A 22,614-nucleotide genomic window follows, 5' to 3' on the forward strand; every position below is an offset into this window, starting at 1 on the left:
ACATAAGTTATTATTTTAGAACACAACTTAGATTATTTCAGTGTCTTAAGGAACCAAAAGGCCATTGTAAAAATCATTAAGATGTGATCGATACATGTACCAATGTGTGTGAATGTAATTATTAGATTTTGCAAATGTGTACTGATTAAAGAAAACTGTTGAAATGTAAAATAGAAAGTCCTAGGGGCTGGGGATTTAGCTCAGCGGCATAAGCACCTGCCTTGCAAGCAGGCAGTCGTGAGTTCGATCCCTGGTACCGATAAAAACGAAAAAAAAAAAAAAGTCCTAAGGATAGAGTAATTGAGTAAAAATGATTTTACTTGATAAGAAGAATATAATTATTGATATGATATGTCCCTCTTTTCAGTACAATTAAACATATTATTGTAATAGTACTGAGAACATGATCTCTCCTTGCACTGACTCACTCCATCAGCTACAGGCCTGGTACCTCGCTATCATCAGCAGATATTAGCTTCCTCCTTGTAACATTTCAGGGTACTTACTCACTTGGTTTCTCTTACTTGTGCTCTGGTCATTTGTTTTCTGTTACTAGGGAAGAGAAAGGATAGTCCACATGTGTAGGTTGAATACTCAGTACACTGTCTGTTTCAATAGAGGTTGCTGAACATTGAATTAAAATATTCTCCCAGGTCAAGGGCACTGAAAGACAAGCCTCTTCTTTTATTTTGGGATGAGAGATAGAAGTTCTTTCTCAGGTACGTGGGTTGTGGGGCCAAACTGTACAAACTTCTGCCCTTCTTGCATCATAGTGATTCAATAGGTAGAAACACTGTTTATTCATCTGTTAACGCATTCATTGCACAAACACGCCCTCCTTCAACTATTACATCTACTAGACTTGTTTTTCTCATTTTTCTTTCTTAATGTGGTGGGAATAGAAACTTACACCAACAAAAATAAAGCATTTAGTCATCAAAGTGTGACTCAGTGAAATAAGGAGAGAAAAGAAAGAACAGTTTCAGGGACACAATGAATCATGTTGTTGAATGATTCTCCTTAAGTAGAAACTATTATAAACTAGCAGAACAAAAGATGAGAAAGCCAGAAATGAGTTTCTTGCTGTGCAAAAGATGCAGAAAGTCAGAGGTGAAATCGTTTCTGAGAGGTATAAAAAGTTTAAGTAGAATAGTTTCAGAGAACTAAAGCTGGGAATACTGAACATTATACTTTGTTCTTCAGTAACACCCACACCTATAAAACTCTTATTTTCATTTAGCTTCATAGACTAACTTTGGTTAGCTAAATGGTTATTTCCCAGGTGACAAGATGAACAAGAAGCAGTGTATATAGTTCAACAATTGGACTTCTGACACCGGACAGTGCCATTTTCAAAGTCTACATTCTATATCATATGATTTGAGCATCTGGCCCAAACAGTAACATAATTTCTTGGAAGTCAGTCTTCACATGTTTTCAGATTCTGTTCCAGAGCTCTCTGAAGCATCCTGAAATTGTCATTGTCACTAGTAAAACTGAGTGAATGGCAGAGTTTATAGCATACCAATGGCTTGCTCTTTCCATAGCATGCTTTTAGCTATAAAAAGCAAGTAATATTTGGGGACTTCCAGATTTAACTTCAAGGGTCATTCCAGGAGAGGAAGCTGGAAAATCTTAATATGTGTTAAATTGCAAAGCTGAAAGGTCACAGGTTTCCTTTTCTTCTCCAACACAGCTTAACTTTTTATAGGCATTTCACCATATTTTAATCTATGGCTTCTGAGCCTGAAAAGCAGGCTTTCAATGGCTCTTAATGTTTATGCAGGAACGCTGTAATTGCTATTTAAAAGCTAAGTAACAGTCTTTGTTGAATTGGATTCTTTCTAAACTATAATATCCCTCTCATTTACAAGTAATAAAGCTAACATATGGAAAGGCTGTTGACCAAGGATGTAAAGCCACCATCAGAACAAAAAGCACACATAAGGGCCTTGACTTCTGCTATTCATTTCTATCTAAATAGCATGCTTTGAGCTTCATAGAAAAAAAGAAGGTATACACCTTGGAGGAAACATTAACTGCCTAAATTCCACAGAGAATGATATCATTAGAAAAGCACTAGTACAGTGATGCAGCTCTAGCTGCTTACTTCATGTCAGTGAGACTGCAACACATACTCAATTTTACCAAGAAATGTAAGTACACACAAAGACTTGTACATGACCTTTCAGAGAAGCATAGCTCTCAAATGGAAACAACTCAAAGGTCCATCAACTGGTAAATGGGTAAACAAATTGTTGCATTTCCATACAAGGCATATGATTATTCCTCCATAAAAATCAGTGAAATGATGCATGCTACAATTTGGGTCTGAACTTGAGTATATTATGCTAAGTGAAAGAAGCGAGACTCAAGAACCACATTGGCTGGTTCTTGACATATCAAAAATACGCAAATAAAAAATAGGCAAATATATAGAAGCAGAAAACAAATTAATTAGTAGTTACCAGGACCTGAGGAGAAGGGAAAATGGGTAGCATCTGTGAGTGGATAAGTTTCTTTGGCAACTGATTAGAATGTTCTGAAATTAAATAGTGGTAATGATTGCACAACTTTGAATCTATTCCAAACTGCTGCATTCTATACCTTAAAATAGAACTTTTATGGCATATAGATTGTATCTCAATGATGGTCCTATTTGTTTTAAAAAATGGTTTTTAACTATTAGGATAAGATGTTATGGATATTCAGAAAAAGGATACAAAAAGTCATAAAAGCACACATTCACATTCAAGTAATTTATTATTTAAAGAATATAAACATGGAAATGCACTTGGCAAATGAGCACAGCAAAGCTTACTTCATTAATTGTTACATTTTATTCCCAAAATAGATAACATGTGGTTTTCTTATGTGCACTAAAACCTACCTGTAAAATGATTGGCTGGATTAATCAGCAGCATAGTTTTTGGGTGTAAAACTAGATTTCGAGCATCATAGAGACAGTAAATAATAGAGTTCAGGAAAGAAAAAATGTATGGTGGACAAACCAGGGACTTTCAAAAGAATCTGACACCTATATGAAATCTGCGATTTGGAAATAAGGAAGGAAAATTATTTTCTGAGATGCGTAAGAGCCCTGCAGGCTTGCACCCAGTGTGGGAGAAGGAATGTGGGGTGGGCTGTCCTACGGGAAAGGCACAGAGGGTGGTGTGGCGGGGTAGCTAGTGTCTCAGGCCCACTGCTCTTCCTGGGGCTGTGTCTGTACCAAGGGGCTTTTTCTTGGGGCCTTTCTGAATAGTGCAGAGGACATACCCAGAGTCCTCACCATGGGGTCATCCTCAAGTAACCTATGCTTCATATTATTGCAGCACTTGGTTCTCATCAGTGCTCATGTATCTCCATACCCAGAATGCACAATGATTATTATTAATCCAACTTTCAGATATTTAAGGAGATAGACATGCTAACTATCGTAATTTGATCACTGTTCACTGCGTACATGTTGCAAATTATCATGCTGTACTCTGTAAATTTGTAGCTAAAATCATTTTTTAAAAAGGAATGCTTTATCCTCACTTCCTTGAAGGAAGTGAGAAATATTTTGGAGCTGATAAAATGAGTCACAAAAAAAAAAAAAAAAGACTTTCTCAGTAGTTTTCCACTCCAATAGTGACCTTAAACTTCCTCCCTACTTTTAAACCTAAATACTATAATGGTTGAGTCCCCATGCTTGACTTGACTGGATCATGACAGTTACGCATAATTTCTCTTGATGTTTAAGCATTTTTCCAGTTTTTAACAAAACAACGGGGATCTTCTCCTTCAGACAAAATAAAAGCACTAAAAAGATACTCTCGTATATTTAAAAGATAAATGATAAATCATGGCAGTACTTTTGTGAATATATTTAAAATGGTTTTCAAGAAACTAATGTAATATAAGTGACTTCTCTAACAGAATAAAAGGCAAAAACAATGCCTTCTTCTGGTGAATTTAGGGGAACGTTGCTTATCAAGCAGGTGTGTGGGCCAGAATTGATCCTGATGTGAGGGTTCAGTTTCCACTCTTAGGCTGTTGACTTGATTGATTACATTTCAACCCTCATTTCTGTCCCCCTCTTTGAATTGCTGCAGCCTATAATACTGTGAGTGCAGGCTCCCTCAGCCCAAGGACGTTGGGCCTTGTTTTTGATAGCAGCCTTTGTCCAGTGGAGAAACGGCCCCCATAGCCTTGTATTGAAGTCATCTGTATTCACTTCAACCAGCAGAATGGTGACCACAACCAAACCACAAAGACTGCTCACTGCAGGGTAGAAGGAACCAGAGGCAGTGGAGCTTCAGTCCTAGATGTCTGAGTGTCACAAACCTGAAGTTTTAAATACCAGGCCTATGACAAATTTTATTTCCAGTACCCCAATCTCTGGACAGTGAGCTCCTTGTACAACTTGTACTATCAAAAGAGCTTGGCTGCGTCCCAGAACAGTCTGAGATCTATTTCATGCTATTGAGCCATACTAATTGTCAACCGAGGTTCTATAAAAAAGGAACAGGAAGTCTGTTGTGGCCAAAGCAGTTTGTAGTGGTCTGAAAGCATCTATTTCTCAGAAAAGAAATTCTTTGTAACCATATTAATATCCTCAAAATATGAATGTTACACTTCACATTTGATCAGTTTATTTTTGCTTTAACAGAGAGACATTAAAGAAATCAAAAATAAATGTAAGAATGCCACCATTTTTAAAGTTGAAGCCTCAGAGAGGCCTTTTGCTTTTCTAAGTAAATACTTCAGTATTGATAACTGAGCAGTAGTGATATTGATCAGTAGTGTATTATAGGAATGCATTTTATATACATTTTTATCTATTCGGTGTGTATTTTGTACAAGGTGTTAGTTATGCAGTAGCTCTGCACATATTGTTAAATAGTGTTCCAGATTTATCCATGATTTCATGAGAATATTTAAACTGCAGTACAGTTCTTATTTACTAGAGTCAACATTGTATCTTGATTAGAGATAAAATCAGATAGGCGTTGTATACATGATTTGGCAGCTTTCAAAGCCCCAATTGAGTAAATTCCTTATCCCTGTATTGCAAATGAGCATTGGTTTATGTTTTTTGGTTCTGTTGTTGCTCCACGGCATCACCAATCACTATTGTTCCTAAAAGCCTAATTCCGCACTAGTGAAACTTTCTACTTAAAGTATGTGCTACTGAAGTAAGCATGAAACTTACTATTTTTCAAAAGCTATACTAGTTACTCACTCTTATTTTGTTATCTTAGTGGGACAATAGGTTTATAGTACACCTATCAGCTTGACTGGGATTCTTTTTACTGTATTCTCCATCAGACTTGGAGTTTTTGGCACAACCATTTCTTTCAAAGAGAGGAGAGTAGTGGGATGGTCCAGGTAGACAAAGATAAAGAAGAAAATCTTGAATATGTTATATATAAAAATTTACTATGAATTCATGATGGTAATACGGAAAATTTTTGAATTCGATTTTTAAAACCATAATGTTTTCAATGGATTATAATATGCAATAATCCCTAGAAGCCATATGAGTAACACTATGTAACTTAAGTTCTCTATCTCAACAAGAAACAAAGTTATCCCCCAGGTAACTGGAATCCAGCCATAATCCCTAAAGCTCAATTTAGACATGGCTGTAAGTCTTCTATCCCAAACTTTCAATCGTTTACTGATTTTCTTTGAATACCATAAGAGAAGTAACTTGAAGGAGGAAATTAAAATGAATTATAAATACAAAATCTAAATAAGATCTAAATTGGTTCTGTCATACTTTATACAGAAAATAAGCACTCCCTAATCCATCTCTGTATCTACATTTGTTCCTTCTATCTACATTTAGTTTGAATTGGTAGCCACAGGTTTTTCAAATCTTCAGCTGTAGTCAAATGCTAGTGCAAATGCAGTGGCCCCAGGAGCTCTGTCTGGCGCTGTGTTTAAAATGAGCATTTATTCTGACTATGTGATTCATCTGGAACATAGTCTCATTTTTTCAATCTCTCATCTTGTTAGACTCACATAGCATTCTTCCTTTTTCACAGTGTCAAAACTATGCTTTCTAACATGCATGTGTGTGCACTATCACATAGACACATTCATGCATTGTGTGCTTTCCCACATAAGCAGACATGCACATACTGACATACTACACATATTCGTGTACCATACACACACACCATATACATGTTTACATCACACATATTAAATACTCAAGTACAACACACTCTCATGAAGTCATATGTCTCACAGTGATGATGCAGACACACCCATATACAACCTTCAGCCACACATGCTCTCATAGATACTAGACAATCATATACAACTCACAACACATAGCTACATGGTGGACACACAAATCCTTGCACATGCTCAATATGTTCTTAAAAAAGAAGATTCAAGCACATGGCCTTGCCCTAAGATTATAGCAGTAAACAAAGAAGACAGTATTTCTTCCCCTCATGGAACTCACATTAGAAGTGAAGAAAAGAGGGATTTGAAGAAATCATGAGAATTCAAAGAAAAGGAATAATGGGCATGATGTTGCCCTGGTGGCTGAGCTGGGTGTGATGGCCATGTACGGAAGAAACTAGACTCCCTTCACCCGTGCCATGCCAATCTTCTCCAAAACTAAGGATGGTTTTGAAGTTCTCAAAATTATTCTAGAAGATAATTAACAATCCAGAACAATGCACTTCATCTGGGCCAATTTGAATGAACCTTCAAAGTTACCCTGGTGAATCCTTTGTGATTTGAGGAGTATGGAATATTAAAGGTCTCAGTGAGTGGACCATGAATACCACAGATTTTCCCCCGTGGCATCACATAGAAGCTCTGAGGTATGCAGGCTAACAGAAGCTGATGGCCGTTGATGCAAACCACTGTTTTAGGCCAAGTCATTCCTCATCAGACCAACGGAGCAGAAGCTATAAAGAGGAAGCATCCTATGAAATCATATTTTAGTTGTCTTATGAAGTACTCCATACATCTGTTTAGGTACATCCATTTAATAGTATTCTATTTGTTTAGCATAGAAGTTGAAAAATAGTTTGCTTATTACTACAAAAATAAGGACACTAAAAACAGGACCATTTTCTTTAAGACCAAATTTACTTAGCATTGTTTTGTCAAGCTTGTTGCTAAGTGCACACACACACAACAGCTCTTAAAAAGTACTGTTTACCCTGTTGATATTAAGGAGATTTTTTAATAATAGTATTAAATGTTGCTAATTCTGTAAGTTATACCATCATTTCAAATTCACTTCAATATGAACAATTTAAAAAGATTCTAGTAGAAAAACCAAAGCATCTAAAATTTAGATACCCAAATTTTTACTCTCTGTGGGAAAAGAAAATGAGCTTAAAATTATAAAGTACACTGATAAAATGAAAAGTGTAATGATGCTGGTAGTAGAATAAAAAAATTAGGATCCTCCTTCATAGAGATTAAATTGGTGAGATCTGCAGAGTCTCTCTGTGTTATCTTTCCATGCCAAGAACGAAAATAACTTGATTCTTTTTGTTATTCTTCTAGACAGCCACAGTGTCTTGGGATATCCGAACATTATACTCAACAGTCCCTGAAGATGCAGAGCACAAAGCAGAAAATTTGCTGGTGAAAGAGGTACATATGATGCTTCGATCTGTTACTTTATGAAACAATTTGCTTTCCCCAGAGAGTTCTGAATGCCATTGACAGCTAATGTCACCTCCAGAGAATTCTCCATGTTCTGAGTAGTTGATGGCCTTCAACCTTCATCACCTGTGGCTTGTTCCTCTGAGTCACTTTTCATTTTTAGATAAAGAGTTCAAGTTTTAGATTTTTTTTAACTTTTCCTAAAACCACCATGTTGAGAAATACTTAAATATTTTAATATAAGTAATTTATTTTACTTAGACTGGATCATAAGAAATACAACATGAGAATTTTAGATAATGAAATTTCTATTTTAAGGAACATTTATCCTAAGCACTAATTATGGAAATAGTTAATGGTAAATCTCTGTGTCCACACTTAGGGACCTGATAAAATCATACGCGAGCAAGCAAATGCTTGCATTCAATTGGTATATGAGAAGGCCACCAAACAGACTTTGTCTTCTACCCTCACTCCAGACTGTTTAGGACAGGGGGTGGGTTTGCACACCACAGATACTCTTCAGAATGAAGAAATGAAGCCTTACACTTCCTTTACAGAAAATCCAGTAAGAAAGTTTAGACCAGCATAGGTCAAACTGAAAGCAGTAGTGTCTGAATGCAGTCTCTGGTTTGAGGAAGTGGGTGTCCTAATCAGGATTTAACTGAAGTTGCACGCACTAGGAATACCCTTTGCACAGTGCACGTACATATTTGCATTAGTGTACTTTGCATTTTTAGTGTCTTATCAATGTTCCTATGTCTAATAATACATATTCTGTACTTTTCAGTTCAAATGTTCACTTGTCATAAATTCATCTGTTTAGGTTTGTCCAATTCCATTATTTCACACTGATTTCTCCAAGTTTACATTGGGTTACGACATTTTCTTTTCTTTCTACTGTTAATTACTGATATTTCTTATAAAATATTGATTTTGGAAAAAAGTAATAAGAACAATGGGAGTAATAAAACCCAAAATGTGTAAATGTTGTGAAAAAGAGAGGGGAAAAAAGTGCTCTAAAGGATACAACTGCAAGTGTGCTTAGATGTGTTAAGATAGATGACCTTATTGCTGGGTTTTTGTTGGATCATTGAACACAACTGTTTGCAGTTTCACTGTTTGAAAGTCCCTTTGTATGCTTTAATCTTGTAACTTAAACAACTATTTTTAAGATGACAATATGTAATCTATTAACTAGTGATTTCTTACTGTTTTTTTGACATTCTGTATTACTTGTACCCTTATACTGTTTTGTTTTGTTTTTTCTTTTTCCTTTAAATAAAAAAAAAGATATTGATTTTGGTATTAGCAACTAGCTTAGTAAACTCTTGTCCTAGGGGGCATTTATTTTATTTTTAGATGTGTAGTTATACCAATTGTAAACAATCAAAATCGTTTCTAGTAAGTATACTTTTTTTTTTAATTTCATTTTAACCTATTGCTAATACTGCTAAAAGAATGTTGAATAAGCTAATATTGGACTTCCTGTCTTATTCTTGATTTTAGGGGGAGCTTTACTGTCTGTGATACTTTATGAAATAAAGTATATTATGTTAGTGTCTGACATCTTTTAATCATGTTTCAAGAGATGTTTTCCTGGGGCCAGTGTTTAGCTCAATGGTGTAAGTGCCTGCCTGGCAAGTGTAAGGTTGTGAGTTGGAGGATTCCTGGTATCAAATAAAGGGAAGAAAGAGAAGGAAAGAAAACCAAGTGTCTTTCTTACTTAGTCTCTTTGAAATGCTTGTAAAGAATAGCTGCCCTATGAGCCCATGCACACCCAGTCTTCTGGTAAAACAGCTTTCCTGTTTTTTTGTGTGTGTTAGTGTGGTTAATAGAATTAATGGCTGTTCTTTACATCCTTGTTGGCATTACTGGAATAAACTTTCTTGTTGAAGTTGTACTATTATCCTAGTATACTATTGCATTCAAATTACTGTTTACAATTTGTGTATTTATATTCGTGAGTGAGATTTGGTTTTAGTATTCTTTTTTATCCTTTTATTTTGGAGAAATGCTATATTTAAAATATAAACTGAGACCTTCTACATCTTTTACAATGATTTAGACTAGGCAAACAAGTAAAACAACTCTCTTCAGATGCATAGAGTTATTCAACAAACAGTAAAGGTGACAAGCACATCAAAGTCTTTTGGGAAGGTCAGAGAATTTAACAAATATCACTTGGATATTCATTTAGAAGAAAATTAAGTTAGCTCGTATTTCATATTATATTTAAAAGGCAAATTCCAGATGAATCTAAAATCTAAATTTTAAAAACAAAATTTATAAAAAATTAAAAAAATATTTTAAGTGGAAAGTCACGGAAAAAGGGTAGATTGAAGCAAGTAAAAATTTTAAAAATGTATGCAATAAATGATGTTAGAGTAAAAGAAATATTTAAGTGAAGAAATTATTTGTAACTCATTGTATCTTTTGCCTGCCACACGTACACACACAAAAAAATATGTATATATATTCTAAATAATCAAAATTCTACAAATTAACATGAAAACAGCAATCAAAGAAAATATAAATAGAAGTTAGTATCATGTAATTCACCAATAGATTTCAGTCCACTAAGAGGCATACATTAGTAATCCAGGAAATACAAGTTGAAACGAGAGTCACATGTGATATTTTCAGGGAGAAATTTCTCAAATGAATATTATTTATTGATAGTGAGAATATAGTGAAAGAAATGCCATCACGCAATGTTCATTACATTTATACACTTTAACTGATATTGGAAATCAAAGCTGTAATATACGTAGTTATTATATCTTAGTGCTCTAGAATTTCTTTTTTATGTTTGTGTATCATTATATATACCACATAAAAGACATCTATAAATTAGATCTCAGACGTGTATTAATTAGTTCTCAAAAGTATATCTAATTCATAGATGTCTTTTATGTGGTACGTATAAAGATACACAAGGAATTCTAGAGCACTAAGATATAATAAACAACCATGTATATTACTGCTTTGATTTCCAATATCAATTAAATAGGGAAGAGGCTGAAAAAGTTTTGGCACATCTGTATTTTGTGGTAATATACAGTCAGTAACAAACATATGCATATTTAAATACCTGACTTTAGATGTCCATGATACACTGTTAAGAGAAAAAGGCAGTTATACAGTGTGATGTGTGATATCATTAAAGATATAAAACCCATACATGCATACATAAATATGTTTGTATAATTCTAGGAAAGATACACACACCAAACCCTTGATATTGGCTACTTATTAGCTTCGGGTTGTCAAGGGAAGGGAAATATTTATTTTCAATATAATTCTACATTGTTGCAGTATTGCAAACAAATGTTATAATTACAAAATATTTTGAAATAATGTTATTTAAAGTATCTTTTTAAATGCTACCAGAATTGGAAGCAATCAACCCTATTTGCCCAAACTTGTCTCCAAAATTTAAAATTCAGCATAATTTTTTAAATCATTAATTGGTTCCCTAAACAATATTACTTAGTATTGTTGTGTTTTACACTGGTAAGGAAAATGTCATATTAAATTTTCATGTGCATTTCATTTTATGATTTTACCTCCTGGGCTTGTCTGTCATTCATAGAAGTCAATTAAGTTCATCTGAAGTGGCTCATTTTTTTTTAACATAATTACTATGGATTTACAAGTGATTTCATAATTTTAGAGACTTTTATTTCATGCTTCTTTTTACCTCATTTTATTTCTAAGTATGCCTTTCAGTTAGGGCCAATCATCCCAAACCCTAAATCCTAGGACCATTTCACAACCCCTACTACTGATCTCTGGATAAGGCCAAGGTCCCAGATTCGTTGTTTTTCCAAGGGGAAGATGGTCTGCGAATCAGAACCATTCAACATGTGACATATCAAAAGTCTATTCTGGAATCCTTAGTGGTCTTTAGTTTAGTACATTTCCAGAGCTTCAGCACCAAAACTCCAAACCTTCACATGGACCGCGTAGCTCTCTGATAACATTATCTTCAGGTGAGAACAGATTGACCACAAACCTTGCCTTTCTCCTAGGGAGAAATTTTCTGCCTTCACTTTTCTTCTCACCGTAATTTCCTTCAACTACTCACAGGCTTCTTTTCTCATTTTTTGCGCTGAGCCTCTCTCTTCTCCTACAAGAATCTCTCTGCTTCAAAGAGAAACTGACTAGAGTGATTGTTTACTGCAGAGCCATGTAGCTCCCAAACTGCTACTTTTTTATAGCAAAACTCAGGAAAGAGAATTTCTCTCTCCTTGTCAGAATCACTGAATCGTCTCATGGTTTTCACAACTGTATGAATCTGAGGTTTATAAAAGAGAGAGAGAGAGAGAGAGAGAGAGAGAGAGAGAAGAGAGAGCGAGCTGGGCGTGGTGGTGCATGCTTGTAATCCTAGCATTAGGGAGGCTGAGGCAGAAGGATTGTGTCTGCAAAAGAAAAGAAAGAAAGAGAGAGGGGGAAGGAGGGAGAGATGGAAGAAGAAGAGCAGGGAGAGAGACAGGGAAAACCTTGTAATAATCTGTTTCATTTATTGCTAATTTTTCTGTCTAAGTGTAAATCCAGCAAAAATTCCCATGATTGTGATTGGTTTTAAGGATGCAGATAAAATGGAAACTTGAATTTACCCAATGGGGAAAAGATAAAGCCTGATTACAAATATTCCTGCATGGTAATTGAATACCAATAGGCCTACAGAACGTAGATTAAAAAGAAAGGGGTCATCAGGCAGCTGGTTTAAGATAGAGAAATGACCCCAGAGAATTACACTGGCCAAATGCCTTGACCCCAATTGTCAATAAAGCCTAACCTTTATTGACTGCTTACTTCTGTGCCAGTTATGTTTCTAAGCCATTTACTTGTTCTAATTATATGTAAATGCTGCATCATTAAATTCATTGGCACCTTTTAATAATGAGGAAACCATGGCATAGGAAGATCAAGAAACTTGCTCAGCCAGTGTGAGACAGCTAGAAATAGACAGATCCAGTCTCTGGACTCCTGCCACTTAGCCCGAGCCCTTGGGCTCTTGACCACAGTACTAACTGCCTTGTGGGGCTTTGTACTTGTGATTCTTTTTTCAGGGAATGTTTCTCTCTGCTTCACACTGACAACTGCACTGTAGTTTTTGCCCAGGTAATGCTGATGTATGTCGCTAAATGGACCAGTCTGAAGGAACACTGATTGCAGTTTTGAAACCTGCTTAAGCCAGCATTAATATGAATTCAGTGATCTCTACAAGATTTTTGTAGAAATATGTCTACCTTACCTTGGCTGATGTAGTAAAAATCATTTTTGGGTCCAACCTGTCCTAAATTGTTCAGTGGCTCCTTGCAGAGTGACAGGGACAAATGTCATGGTTGCTAGGCAGCAAATTGATGAGAATCTAGTTTAAGCACATCTAGTTCTATAAAATTTTGAGTTCTTTTACATTGCTCCATGTTGACCATTCTGAGCCTCCTGGAAAGACAGTAGACTTTTTTTTCACATCTTGAATGATTTTGTATTTTATGATATTTAAATAAAATGAATTGTGTCTCCATTTCTGTCTTATCTGCTATTAATTCTCCTCCCTATTTATTAAGTGGAAAGTTGCTTCCCACACAAAAGCAGAGACTTAGTTCACATCCACCAAAACACTTCAGTTATGCTAACATTGTCTCATAGCTGTGCCACAGTGTACTCTGTAAGCACTCTGGCATACGTGTTATAATCTAGGCATGTTACCACCTAGAAAACAGGCTCTCTGTGATTAACTAACTTGCCCAGGTTAAGGAGCACCAGAAGTAAGGCTCTGCTCTCTCTGAACCCACACTCTGTGTCCTTACCTGCCTTCTTGTGAGATCCTTTGATAAATTTCTTTAAGCTATATGCTTATAACCTGACACAGTGAGGATATTCCTGCTGTTCACAAGGGAATATATCCTTTGTTTTGACAAACTAGTAATCTTTTTTACCTTAATTTCTTCATTCTTATATAACACTGATTCTAAAGATAAACACATGATTCTAAAGATAAAAATAGTGATACAATAGTATGCAAACAGTTGGAAAACAACAACTTGGAACTATTTATCTGATCCTTGTAAGTGACTTGACATCAACATCAATAACCATGTAAAAAATGCTATTAGACACTTCCGGGAAAAAAATAAGCCCACTCCCACTGGGAAGGAGGGCAGTTAAAGGGATGTATAAATAGGATGCAGATTTCTGAAGCAAAATTTCTGTAGCAAAATTTCCATTTTAATAACACAAACAAATAATAAAAGCTAAGGCTCAGACCTCTAATTAAAATGGGGCTCTTAGTTTACTGTGTCTTTATTAAAAGAAAAAAAAAGATGAGGGAGCAGAACATTGAGAGATGTAGTGGCTCAGAAGAAAAGAAAGCCTAGGCCACTACTTCTGCTGCATAACTAAGGAATGCCAACAAGCTATTAGGGTGATAAGTTGCTCTGATGACAAAGCCCTCCAACTGGTGGACACCAACCCTGCCATAACAGTGGAATAACCATAAAGTGGAGAAAATAAGAAATTCAAGAGCTTAAGCCTCTCTTTAATCACTTCGTCCCCAAGGATAAAATACTTGGGAATTAAATAGATACAGATACAAAATTTTAAAATAAGAACAAACTATCAGTGTCTATAAATGTAAATGCACATATACATACACAGTGATTATGTCCTGTCTATATCTAGACAGTGCTAAGTTACAGTAATAAAGAAGAGTTTGTTGTTAAAATAAAAAAAAAATTAAAAATAATAACAATAAAGAAAATACTTGGGAAAAAAAAGAAATTCCAGACTAGAAATAGTCTCCAAGAAAAAAATTTAAATAAATCAATAAATAGGACCTAAACTGGATAGAATATACAAATTAGATTTAAGAAGAATAAATGTAGTTGGAAGCTATAATTTCCCACAGAATATTCACACTAAAAATTGGAAGACATCATGATTTGAATCAGGGCACAAGACAGTTTCACAAAGGCAAAATGTCCTTCAGAGATCCAGACATGTAGGTCATTTATAGATTTCTTATCACACACCCACACACACACACACACACCCACACACACACACACCCTACACACACGTATACACACACAATGAACATTTTTCCTGAGACTCTTTGTTAACAGACATCTTTTGAGGCTATTTTAAATGGAAATATGGTATGAAACATTTTTCAGATTTATTTGGTCATGGACATGGAATGTCCATTTCCTTAAATACTTTTGAGAAATACTGATATAAGTTTGATCTAAGAAGATCATAAAGAATTAGGGTATAAGACCCAGGGAGTTAGCTCAGCGGTACAGGTACCTGACTGGCAAACATGAGTTCGTGAGTTCAATCCCTGGTCCAAAAAAAATTAGAGTTAGGGATATAATCAAACAAGGAATGGATAAAAAAGATGTACTTTTATACAATGGAGTATAGATAAATGGATGCAACTAATGACCACAATCATAAGTGAAGTAAATCAGACTTGTATGTATAAACATCATATTATTTCCCTAATGTAAGAAACTGAAAGAGTAAATAAGATCCAAAACCTATAATAGATATCATGAAAGGCAAAGAAAGTTCTCAAAAGGAAAGAACAGGGATAGGGGAAATGGGAAAAGAAATTATATATATATATATATATATATATATATATATATGCTAAGATAATTATACTACTAATTTATTTTAGTTCATTGAAAAGAACAGGGTGTGTGTATATTATTTGATCAGTTTTGCATACCTATATCTTGTAATCTGAGTTACTTTGAAGATAAAAATACTTAATATATTAACCATTGTTAATTTCCTATTATCTTGTTATGAAATTCTGTCATTGTTTTTATTGTTTTTTCTCTTTAAAATAAAAATTCAAAATTGGGAAAAATATAGTTCAAGTAAAATAGAATAATTAACTATGTTTTAATAGCAGTTCTTTGGTATAGTTTCTAATGAAGTAAAATGGAATACTAAAGCGTCCAAAAACACCAAATAAATTGACTGTTTATTTTCGTGGGCAAACCTTTATTCTTGATCCTTTTCATTAGTATCAAAAATGCCCACCTTTGTCCAAGGATTTCTCACAGTCCTAGAACACCATCCCAGACAAATCCCAGTGATGGCTGTTCTGTTATCCTCATACAGCATATTATAAGAATAAATAAGGTGAAAGTTTGAAACACGTAATAATAATCATAAAGCTCAGAATATTGCTTTAGAGTTTTCTCTTCTGAATCTTCTACTTAATTTTTATACCACTGTTTTTGTTATCCTGAGGGTAAATATGGATTCAATAGCAAAAGCAAGTTGCTCTTTTAGGTTTTTCTATGGGTTAGACAAAGGATGTCCCTTAAAAACTCGTGTTCAGAGATGAAGCTACTTGAAGTGATTGGATTAGGGGCATCATACTTATCCGTGCATTAATCCACTGATATATGTAAAGCTGGATATGCTATAGGAGGCAGAACCTGCTTGGAAGGCAGGGTTCAGTGAGGCCTGACCCGGAAACCTGCATCTTTCTCCCTGGCTCTTCCCCTCACTCTCTGCTTCCTGATGTTATGCCATGTGCATCTTTGCTGCACTGGACTCCTTCCACTGTGCCCTTCTTGTCTGGGAGCCAGCCAGCTCTGGAATAAATCCTCTACAAACCATGAGCTGAAATAAGCCTCTCTTCCTTTAAATTGTGAGTGTTAGAAATTGTGTCTGAGATAAGAAAGTGACTTAAGACAGTGGTTAAGAATCTGTTATTCTTAATTCAATTAATAAAGTTAATTGCCTTTTTTTCCAAAGGGTTAAATTCTTTACCTAAAAAGTCCTTCCCCTACTTATTATTACTATGGATCACATTCATTGTATGCAATAATGGTTATAAACCACTGGATGAAAGATTGGACTGGGTTATTCACTATTTATCACTTACTAAGTGAATGCTACCAAATGAGTATAGCACAGCCTTTGACCTTGAAGAATACACTACCAGGCAAAAAGTAACAAACCCGTGATCAGATTTTTGCAATAGAATCTGACAAGTGCCCCATAGAGCATTCCTAATCTAAAGAACAAGTTACTTTCATACCAAAGATCCAGCACCCCCAAAAACAAACAAACAAACAAATAAAACATAAAAAACTGAAACAGAAACAACTAAAAAAAGGATAACTGAAATGAATATACATTTCTGAGAAAGAGAAGTAAAAATGGACAATAAATACATGGAAAACTGTTCAGCATCTCGGGCCACTGCAGAAATGCAAATTAAAACAACACTGAGATTTGATCTTCCTCCAAAAGAATGGCTGTTATGAAGAAATCAAATAATAACATATGTTGGCAAGTTTGCAGGGGAACAAGAAACCTGACTCCATTATTGATAGAAATGTAAGCTGATATAACTACTATGGAAGTCAGTGGTGAGATTCCTTAGAAAACTAAAACTAGAGATCCCATTTCATCCAGCTATTCTCTTTCTAGTATCTTCCTGAAAGAGTTAAAAACATATTACAGTGATACATGAATACCCATGTTTATAGCAGCACAACTCATAAAGCCTAAATCTTGGAAGCAGCCTGTATGTCCACTAACAGAAGAATGATAAAGGAAATGTGGTACTTTTACAAAATGGAGTTCAACTTTCCTATAAAGAAGAATCAATTTGAATCATTTGTAGGAAAATAGATGTACTTTGAGGTAATAACGTTAGTAAAGTAAATCAGATACACAAGTTTAAATGTTTGTTTTTTCATATGATAAATCCAAAGTGTAAATAAATTAAAGAGCAGAATAAAGATAGATAATAGGAAACAGGGACATAGATCTTTCACAAATGGAAGCAGAACCAAAATATGGAGCAGGTAGGGAAACAGGATGTACAAAGAATGAAGACACGTTATATAAGTGTTCTAACCCCCACAAGGAATGAAAGTATGCAAGTATATACTAATAAAAATCAAAATTTTAAAAAACCCAAAAGCAGATCAAGTGTGGATTATTTGGGGATAAGTAAACATGAAGAAAATTTGAATGGTTAGAAAACTATTTGTAGCCTTGGTGACTGATACCAAAGACCTAGACTAACAAATGGCCATATGGCTGTTGTAAAAATCAAAAACTATTAAGAAGACAGAGTCGACAGAATTTGAACACTGAAAGGAAAGTAAAGGAGAGAAATGTGTTGACAGAAAGTCCTTCCACATTTATGGCTTGTGCTACTAGCTAGATTGCTGTGTCATTAATTTAAATAAGGTACCCAAAAGAAAATAAAGAAGATCTAGTTGAAGCAAGTAAAAAGTGAGGAAGAGGGGAGGGGAGGGGATGCATAGATGGATGGGACACGACAGAGACAGAGAAGGAAGGGGGAGAGTTGGTCTAAATTTCAGCATGAACATGCATGACAGCTGGACTAGAGCTGGCAGATTGGGTCTCTAAGCTATATTTCCACTAGAAGATTGGTCAGGAGGATCCCACAGAGGCAGTGAAATGTTGCAAGCAGAGAGACAGAAAAAGAGCAAGGAAAAATTGGTGTCTGAGAATTAAGAGAAAATAGTCACTCGTGGGAGAGTATATGAATGGCATAAGACACCACTAGAATATGGAGACAGCCTCACTAGATCTGACACTGGTCACTGGTGGTCTTAGCAGAGAAGTTTCAGAAGTTGTGAGCGTAGCCTGAGTACAGTGGGTTGAACTTGATGGGATGTAGGTTATGTTATCTTTATCACTTCATCTATAGTATTTCAAAAGTAAACGTAATAAAATTATTGGAACTCTTCAGGCAGCACAGCATATGCACAAAAAAATTAAACATTTTCAGCAGGACATTCAGTTACCTTTAGATTACATACCAGTGCATTCCTAATTTTGTTGAAAAGCAAAAAATTTTAAATATAAACAAAATAACAATCAAATGACTGTAATACTGAAAATGAATTCTTTGTCTTCTTCCTCTTCCACCATATTGGCCTCAGCCAAAAGACATTTAACTAATTCAGGAGAAAACTATAAATATTCAACAGAGAAAGCAAATTATGTAAGCTTTATGGAAGTAAAGGAGATATGAACAACTTGAGTCCTAGACATAGTGAAAAAAATTTTAGAGGGAGGGATTAATATTATTCTGCTTATCTTTTTTAACTGCAAGAAAGGTATCTAATCATAATGAAATTTACCTAGTATTGAAGAAATACAGGAAAATTCTTTTCTTGTTTTCACAGTTAAATAATTTTAATACTTTATATTTAATTTCAGACTGCCATCCAAAATGCCTTTGTTTAGTGTACTTTTTGCAAATCTTTGCAACCCATTTTTTGGCAATGTTTATGTACACATGTATATAATGTACCTCCAAACCCATCCAGAAATAAATATTTCTTTCAATACATGAAGAGAGTGGGGAGCTCCAAGTATAAATAAATGATATAAAAATTAATATTGTTTCTTGATTCTGAAATGTTGCACAGTAAATGAATGATTCAAACACATTTGTAAACATGAGATCACAACATAGTGGGCATGGTACTTCTCACTGTAGAATTTTCTTCTATGATGTGACATTAGGGTTATGTGTACAACTTTAATTCTTGAAGAATGTTGACAAAAATGCACCTATAAAATTGCTCCAAATTTTAAAAAGTCACATCCTTTCTGAATGTAAATAGTATCAGTAAAAAGATTTTTTGTGAGACTCTTAATTCACTTGATGAAAGTTTCGTGGAATGTTATGGCAATTTCATTTTGTGTGTACTTTTTAAAAAGATACATTTATAAGGAATGTTTATCTTCTGACCTCAAAAACTTAGTGGAAAATTGAGACATCAACGTTTGCTGTTTGGTCACATTTAACCTTGTCCTATTTATCCTAAGTGTTGTAGTCTCATCATGGCCAGAACAAATGATTATTCCAAATTTTTTCACTAGATTTTACCACTAACTGCAATAAAAGTACAATACATGATTCAGATAAGTTCAAGTGCATTTAGTTTTAGTATCATTAGAATAAAATATTATTGAAATAACTGTAGGAAAACATTGCCAAAAAATGGCTATGTGTTTCACATTTCACTACTCTGAAGAAATTAATCTTCTCATTAAAAATTCCAATAATAGTCTTGTTTCATAATATAAAAAAGATTTTCCAATTCTAAATTGGCTCTTCCTTCTCCACAATAAAAATCATCCTACAATGGTTGGCAGTGGATAAACACACAGATGTATAAACCAGAGTCCTTGGAACGTAAAAATAAACATGAATCCATTGTAAGCTTGAACCAGGAATTTTGATTGCATTGAATAATACCCAGGTTATATATTTTACATGGGAAGATCGATTAAATCATAATATCACTGAGCTTTTTTTAAAATACTATTCTTTCTTCATGGCCTAACTAATTACTGGTGAAATCCAGCTGGGAAAAATTAAGTATATGGGCCCAGCTCAGACACAAGTGTCCTTAATGAAAGTCTAATGTTATGATTTGTACGCTTGCCTGAAAAGAGCGTATAATATTTTGAAAATAGAAGCTAAGTATTTTGGTTTACTTTCAGTTCACATTTAGCAAAGACTGTGCACCACCCTCTAAGCTACTCAGAAGTTCACAATGTTTAAAGATGATTTTCATGATGTTTGACACTTGATTGTAGCATCCTGTTTTACATTGCATCTACATACTTCTACATATATAAGAATGCCTAGGAACATGTGAACATTTTATTTATTATGCTTTCTTTATTTTTTTATTTTTTGCAATGGAGTTTACCATGTTACCCAGGTGAGCCTTGAACTCACAAGCCTCCTGCCTCAGACTACCAAACAATTTGGACTACAGGTACAAACCAGCACACCCAGTAAATATTTTCAGAAATGAGAATCAAGACCCATTAAATGTAATCATGTCATGATGTCTTAAACTGGACCATACGTGCTTTTAAATTACTAGTGTCAGGAGTGTAGCATACGTTTTAAATTTTTCCAATGTGTTTTTGGTGGTGTTCTTGTTTTTTTGACACAGGGTCTCACTGTGCAGATCAGGCTGGCCTTGAGTTCACTTTGTAACCCAGGTTGGTCTAGAACTTGTAATGATTCTCCTGTCTCAGTCTCCTGAGTGCTAGGATAACAGGCATGTACCAGCAGGCCCCACTTGTCCAACTTGTTTTTATACTACAAAAATTAATTACTGCATTTTAAAGTAACACATACTGTGATTCAGTGGAAGGGAAACTGTTTTTTGTGCCTTTCCTCTTTTTTTTGCAGTATCTGTAGATTGGGTGATCACGTATCCTGGTTGCAGAGCAATCCCATATTCTAGCTGCTGACCTCACTGACTGTGTTCCCATACTCTCAGAAATGTCTCCCTGAGGATAGTAAATTATCCATTCTTTCAATGCACTATTTAGGTAAATTCACTTAATTTCATGATGCTTTACCATCAACATTTGTGCAATAGCCATAAGTACTCCTGAACTTTATAATAATGAAATGAACATGAAAATTACCACCATTATTATACAAATACGGAATGAATCCCAGTGGGGATAGAGGGTCAAAGTGAGCGCTTTTTGTGGCTTTATTCATCTTCTGGCAAGAAACTAGTTATATAATTAAATAAACTTCTGTAGCCAGAAAGTAACATAATTTTTGCATCTAAAAAGTTATCTGTTACCTGCTTATTACTCAGCAGCCAAAAGTCTAATAATCAGTCTCTTTAAGAGATGGACAAATTATATTGCCAAACAAATTATTGTTTGAGATATATAACACAATTTCAGTTCATGATTCTCTGAAGAAGAGGAGGAAGATGCTTTAGGGTATCTTTTATAGTCACCCATTCTTTTCTGAAATATTTGTGTATTTTTGGAATGTCAAATTATCATGTTTAGTCATTTCTAAAGGAAGAGAGGTGTAGGAGATTATTCTCTCAACAAATATATAGAATATTGTCTGTGAATAACACCTCATGCTGGAATAGATGTTCTTTGACAGGCAATGTCTGTACCAATTACTAGGTTCACAAAGCTGGGGCCCCAAAGGCTCTGAGTTTCCAGTCAGTGTTTCCAGAAGGAACCAAATTCTCATTCATGGGAATGACTGATTCTATTTGGTGCCATAGAAACATCTCTTCACGTTTCCAGAATCACCCATGGAACTTACAGAATACTGCACTGCCCCCTCAAGCCCACAGATTTTGGTTCAGATTTTGGTTCTCTGATGTAACTCAAGAACTTGACTTCATGACTAACACTAGAGCGTTCATAAACACTAAGATAGCGTCCACAGTTTAGGAAGTCATATCTTAAAGGCACAAAGCCTTTCACCAGGCTGCCTGTGGCTAGCTTTCTTGTGTCTAAACACGAACAGGCAGAGACGGCAAGCATGAAAGCTCAACAAGCAAAGCCAAGAAATAAGAAAACTCTGCATCCATCGCTGTTTGGAAAAATGAACTAGCTCAGCAAGCTGCTGCCCATTCTGTAGTCTTTTTCTTTGAAGCCTACTGTGGCCATCTCCATTGGAAAGGGTTGGAGGAGTTGGTGTTTTGAAGCAGGTACCAAAGGTTAGGAAGTGAGGGGTAATTTGACTTACTGCATTATTATAACAGGCAGAGCCTGTGACTTTGAATTTGCAACAGATCATTTCAGCTTAGTGGACAAAGAGAAGCTGTAATCATAATAGTTTTTAATGAACTTCTTAGAGTAACTGTGTGGGTGGGGCAAAGAATAGAGAGTAATTTTCTATGCATAACATTTCCAAATGCCATAACTCTGTAGGAAAAATGGTAATGTTTGTAAAATGCACTGACTTTTTCATAATCAGAAATTCCAGATTTATAAGGATTCTTAAGGATCATGTAGTCCAAGACTGATTGTGACCAAAAGATACAGGAAACCTAACAGATATATTCAGAAGTCATTTGATTAAAACACAAGTCTTTCATAATGAAAACTATCATCCTTCTGCAAAATTCTACTTTTATAAATCAAGAAAAAACTAAT

The 22,614-nt window shown here is 34.9% G+C and overlaps 1 protein-coding gene across 16 annotated transcripts in view; it reads left to right on the plus strand.

Annotated features, from left to right (window-relative positions):
- The window catches only part of Dock10 (dedicator of cytokinesis 10), a 266,509-nt gene that overhangs the window by 111,258 nt on the left and 132,637 nt on the right, over positions 1 to 22,614 (plus strand). For all 16 annotated transcript variants that reach the window (XR_010043486.1, XM_063237241.1, XM_063237245.1 and 13 more), the window contains exon 3: positions 7,528 to 7,617. Coding sequence is in view for 15 of the 16 variants with exons in the window: in XM_063237241.1 (XP_063093311.1) it covers positions 7,528 to 7,617 (90 nt within the window). In the remaining variant the exon portion in view is untranslated. The remainder of the gene's footprint in view (positions 1 to 7,527; positions 7,618 to 22,614) is intronic.

This window comes from Cavia porcellus, unplaced genomic scaffold, assembly GCF_034190915.1.
Source record: "Cavia porcellus strain 051 isolate PalLab524CR breed Dunkin Hartley unplaced genomic scaffold, mCavPor4.1 scaffold_26, whole genome shotgun sequence".
Lineage (NCBI taxonomy): Eukaryota > Metazoa > Chordata > Mammalia > Rodentia > Caviidae > Cavia > Cavia porcellus.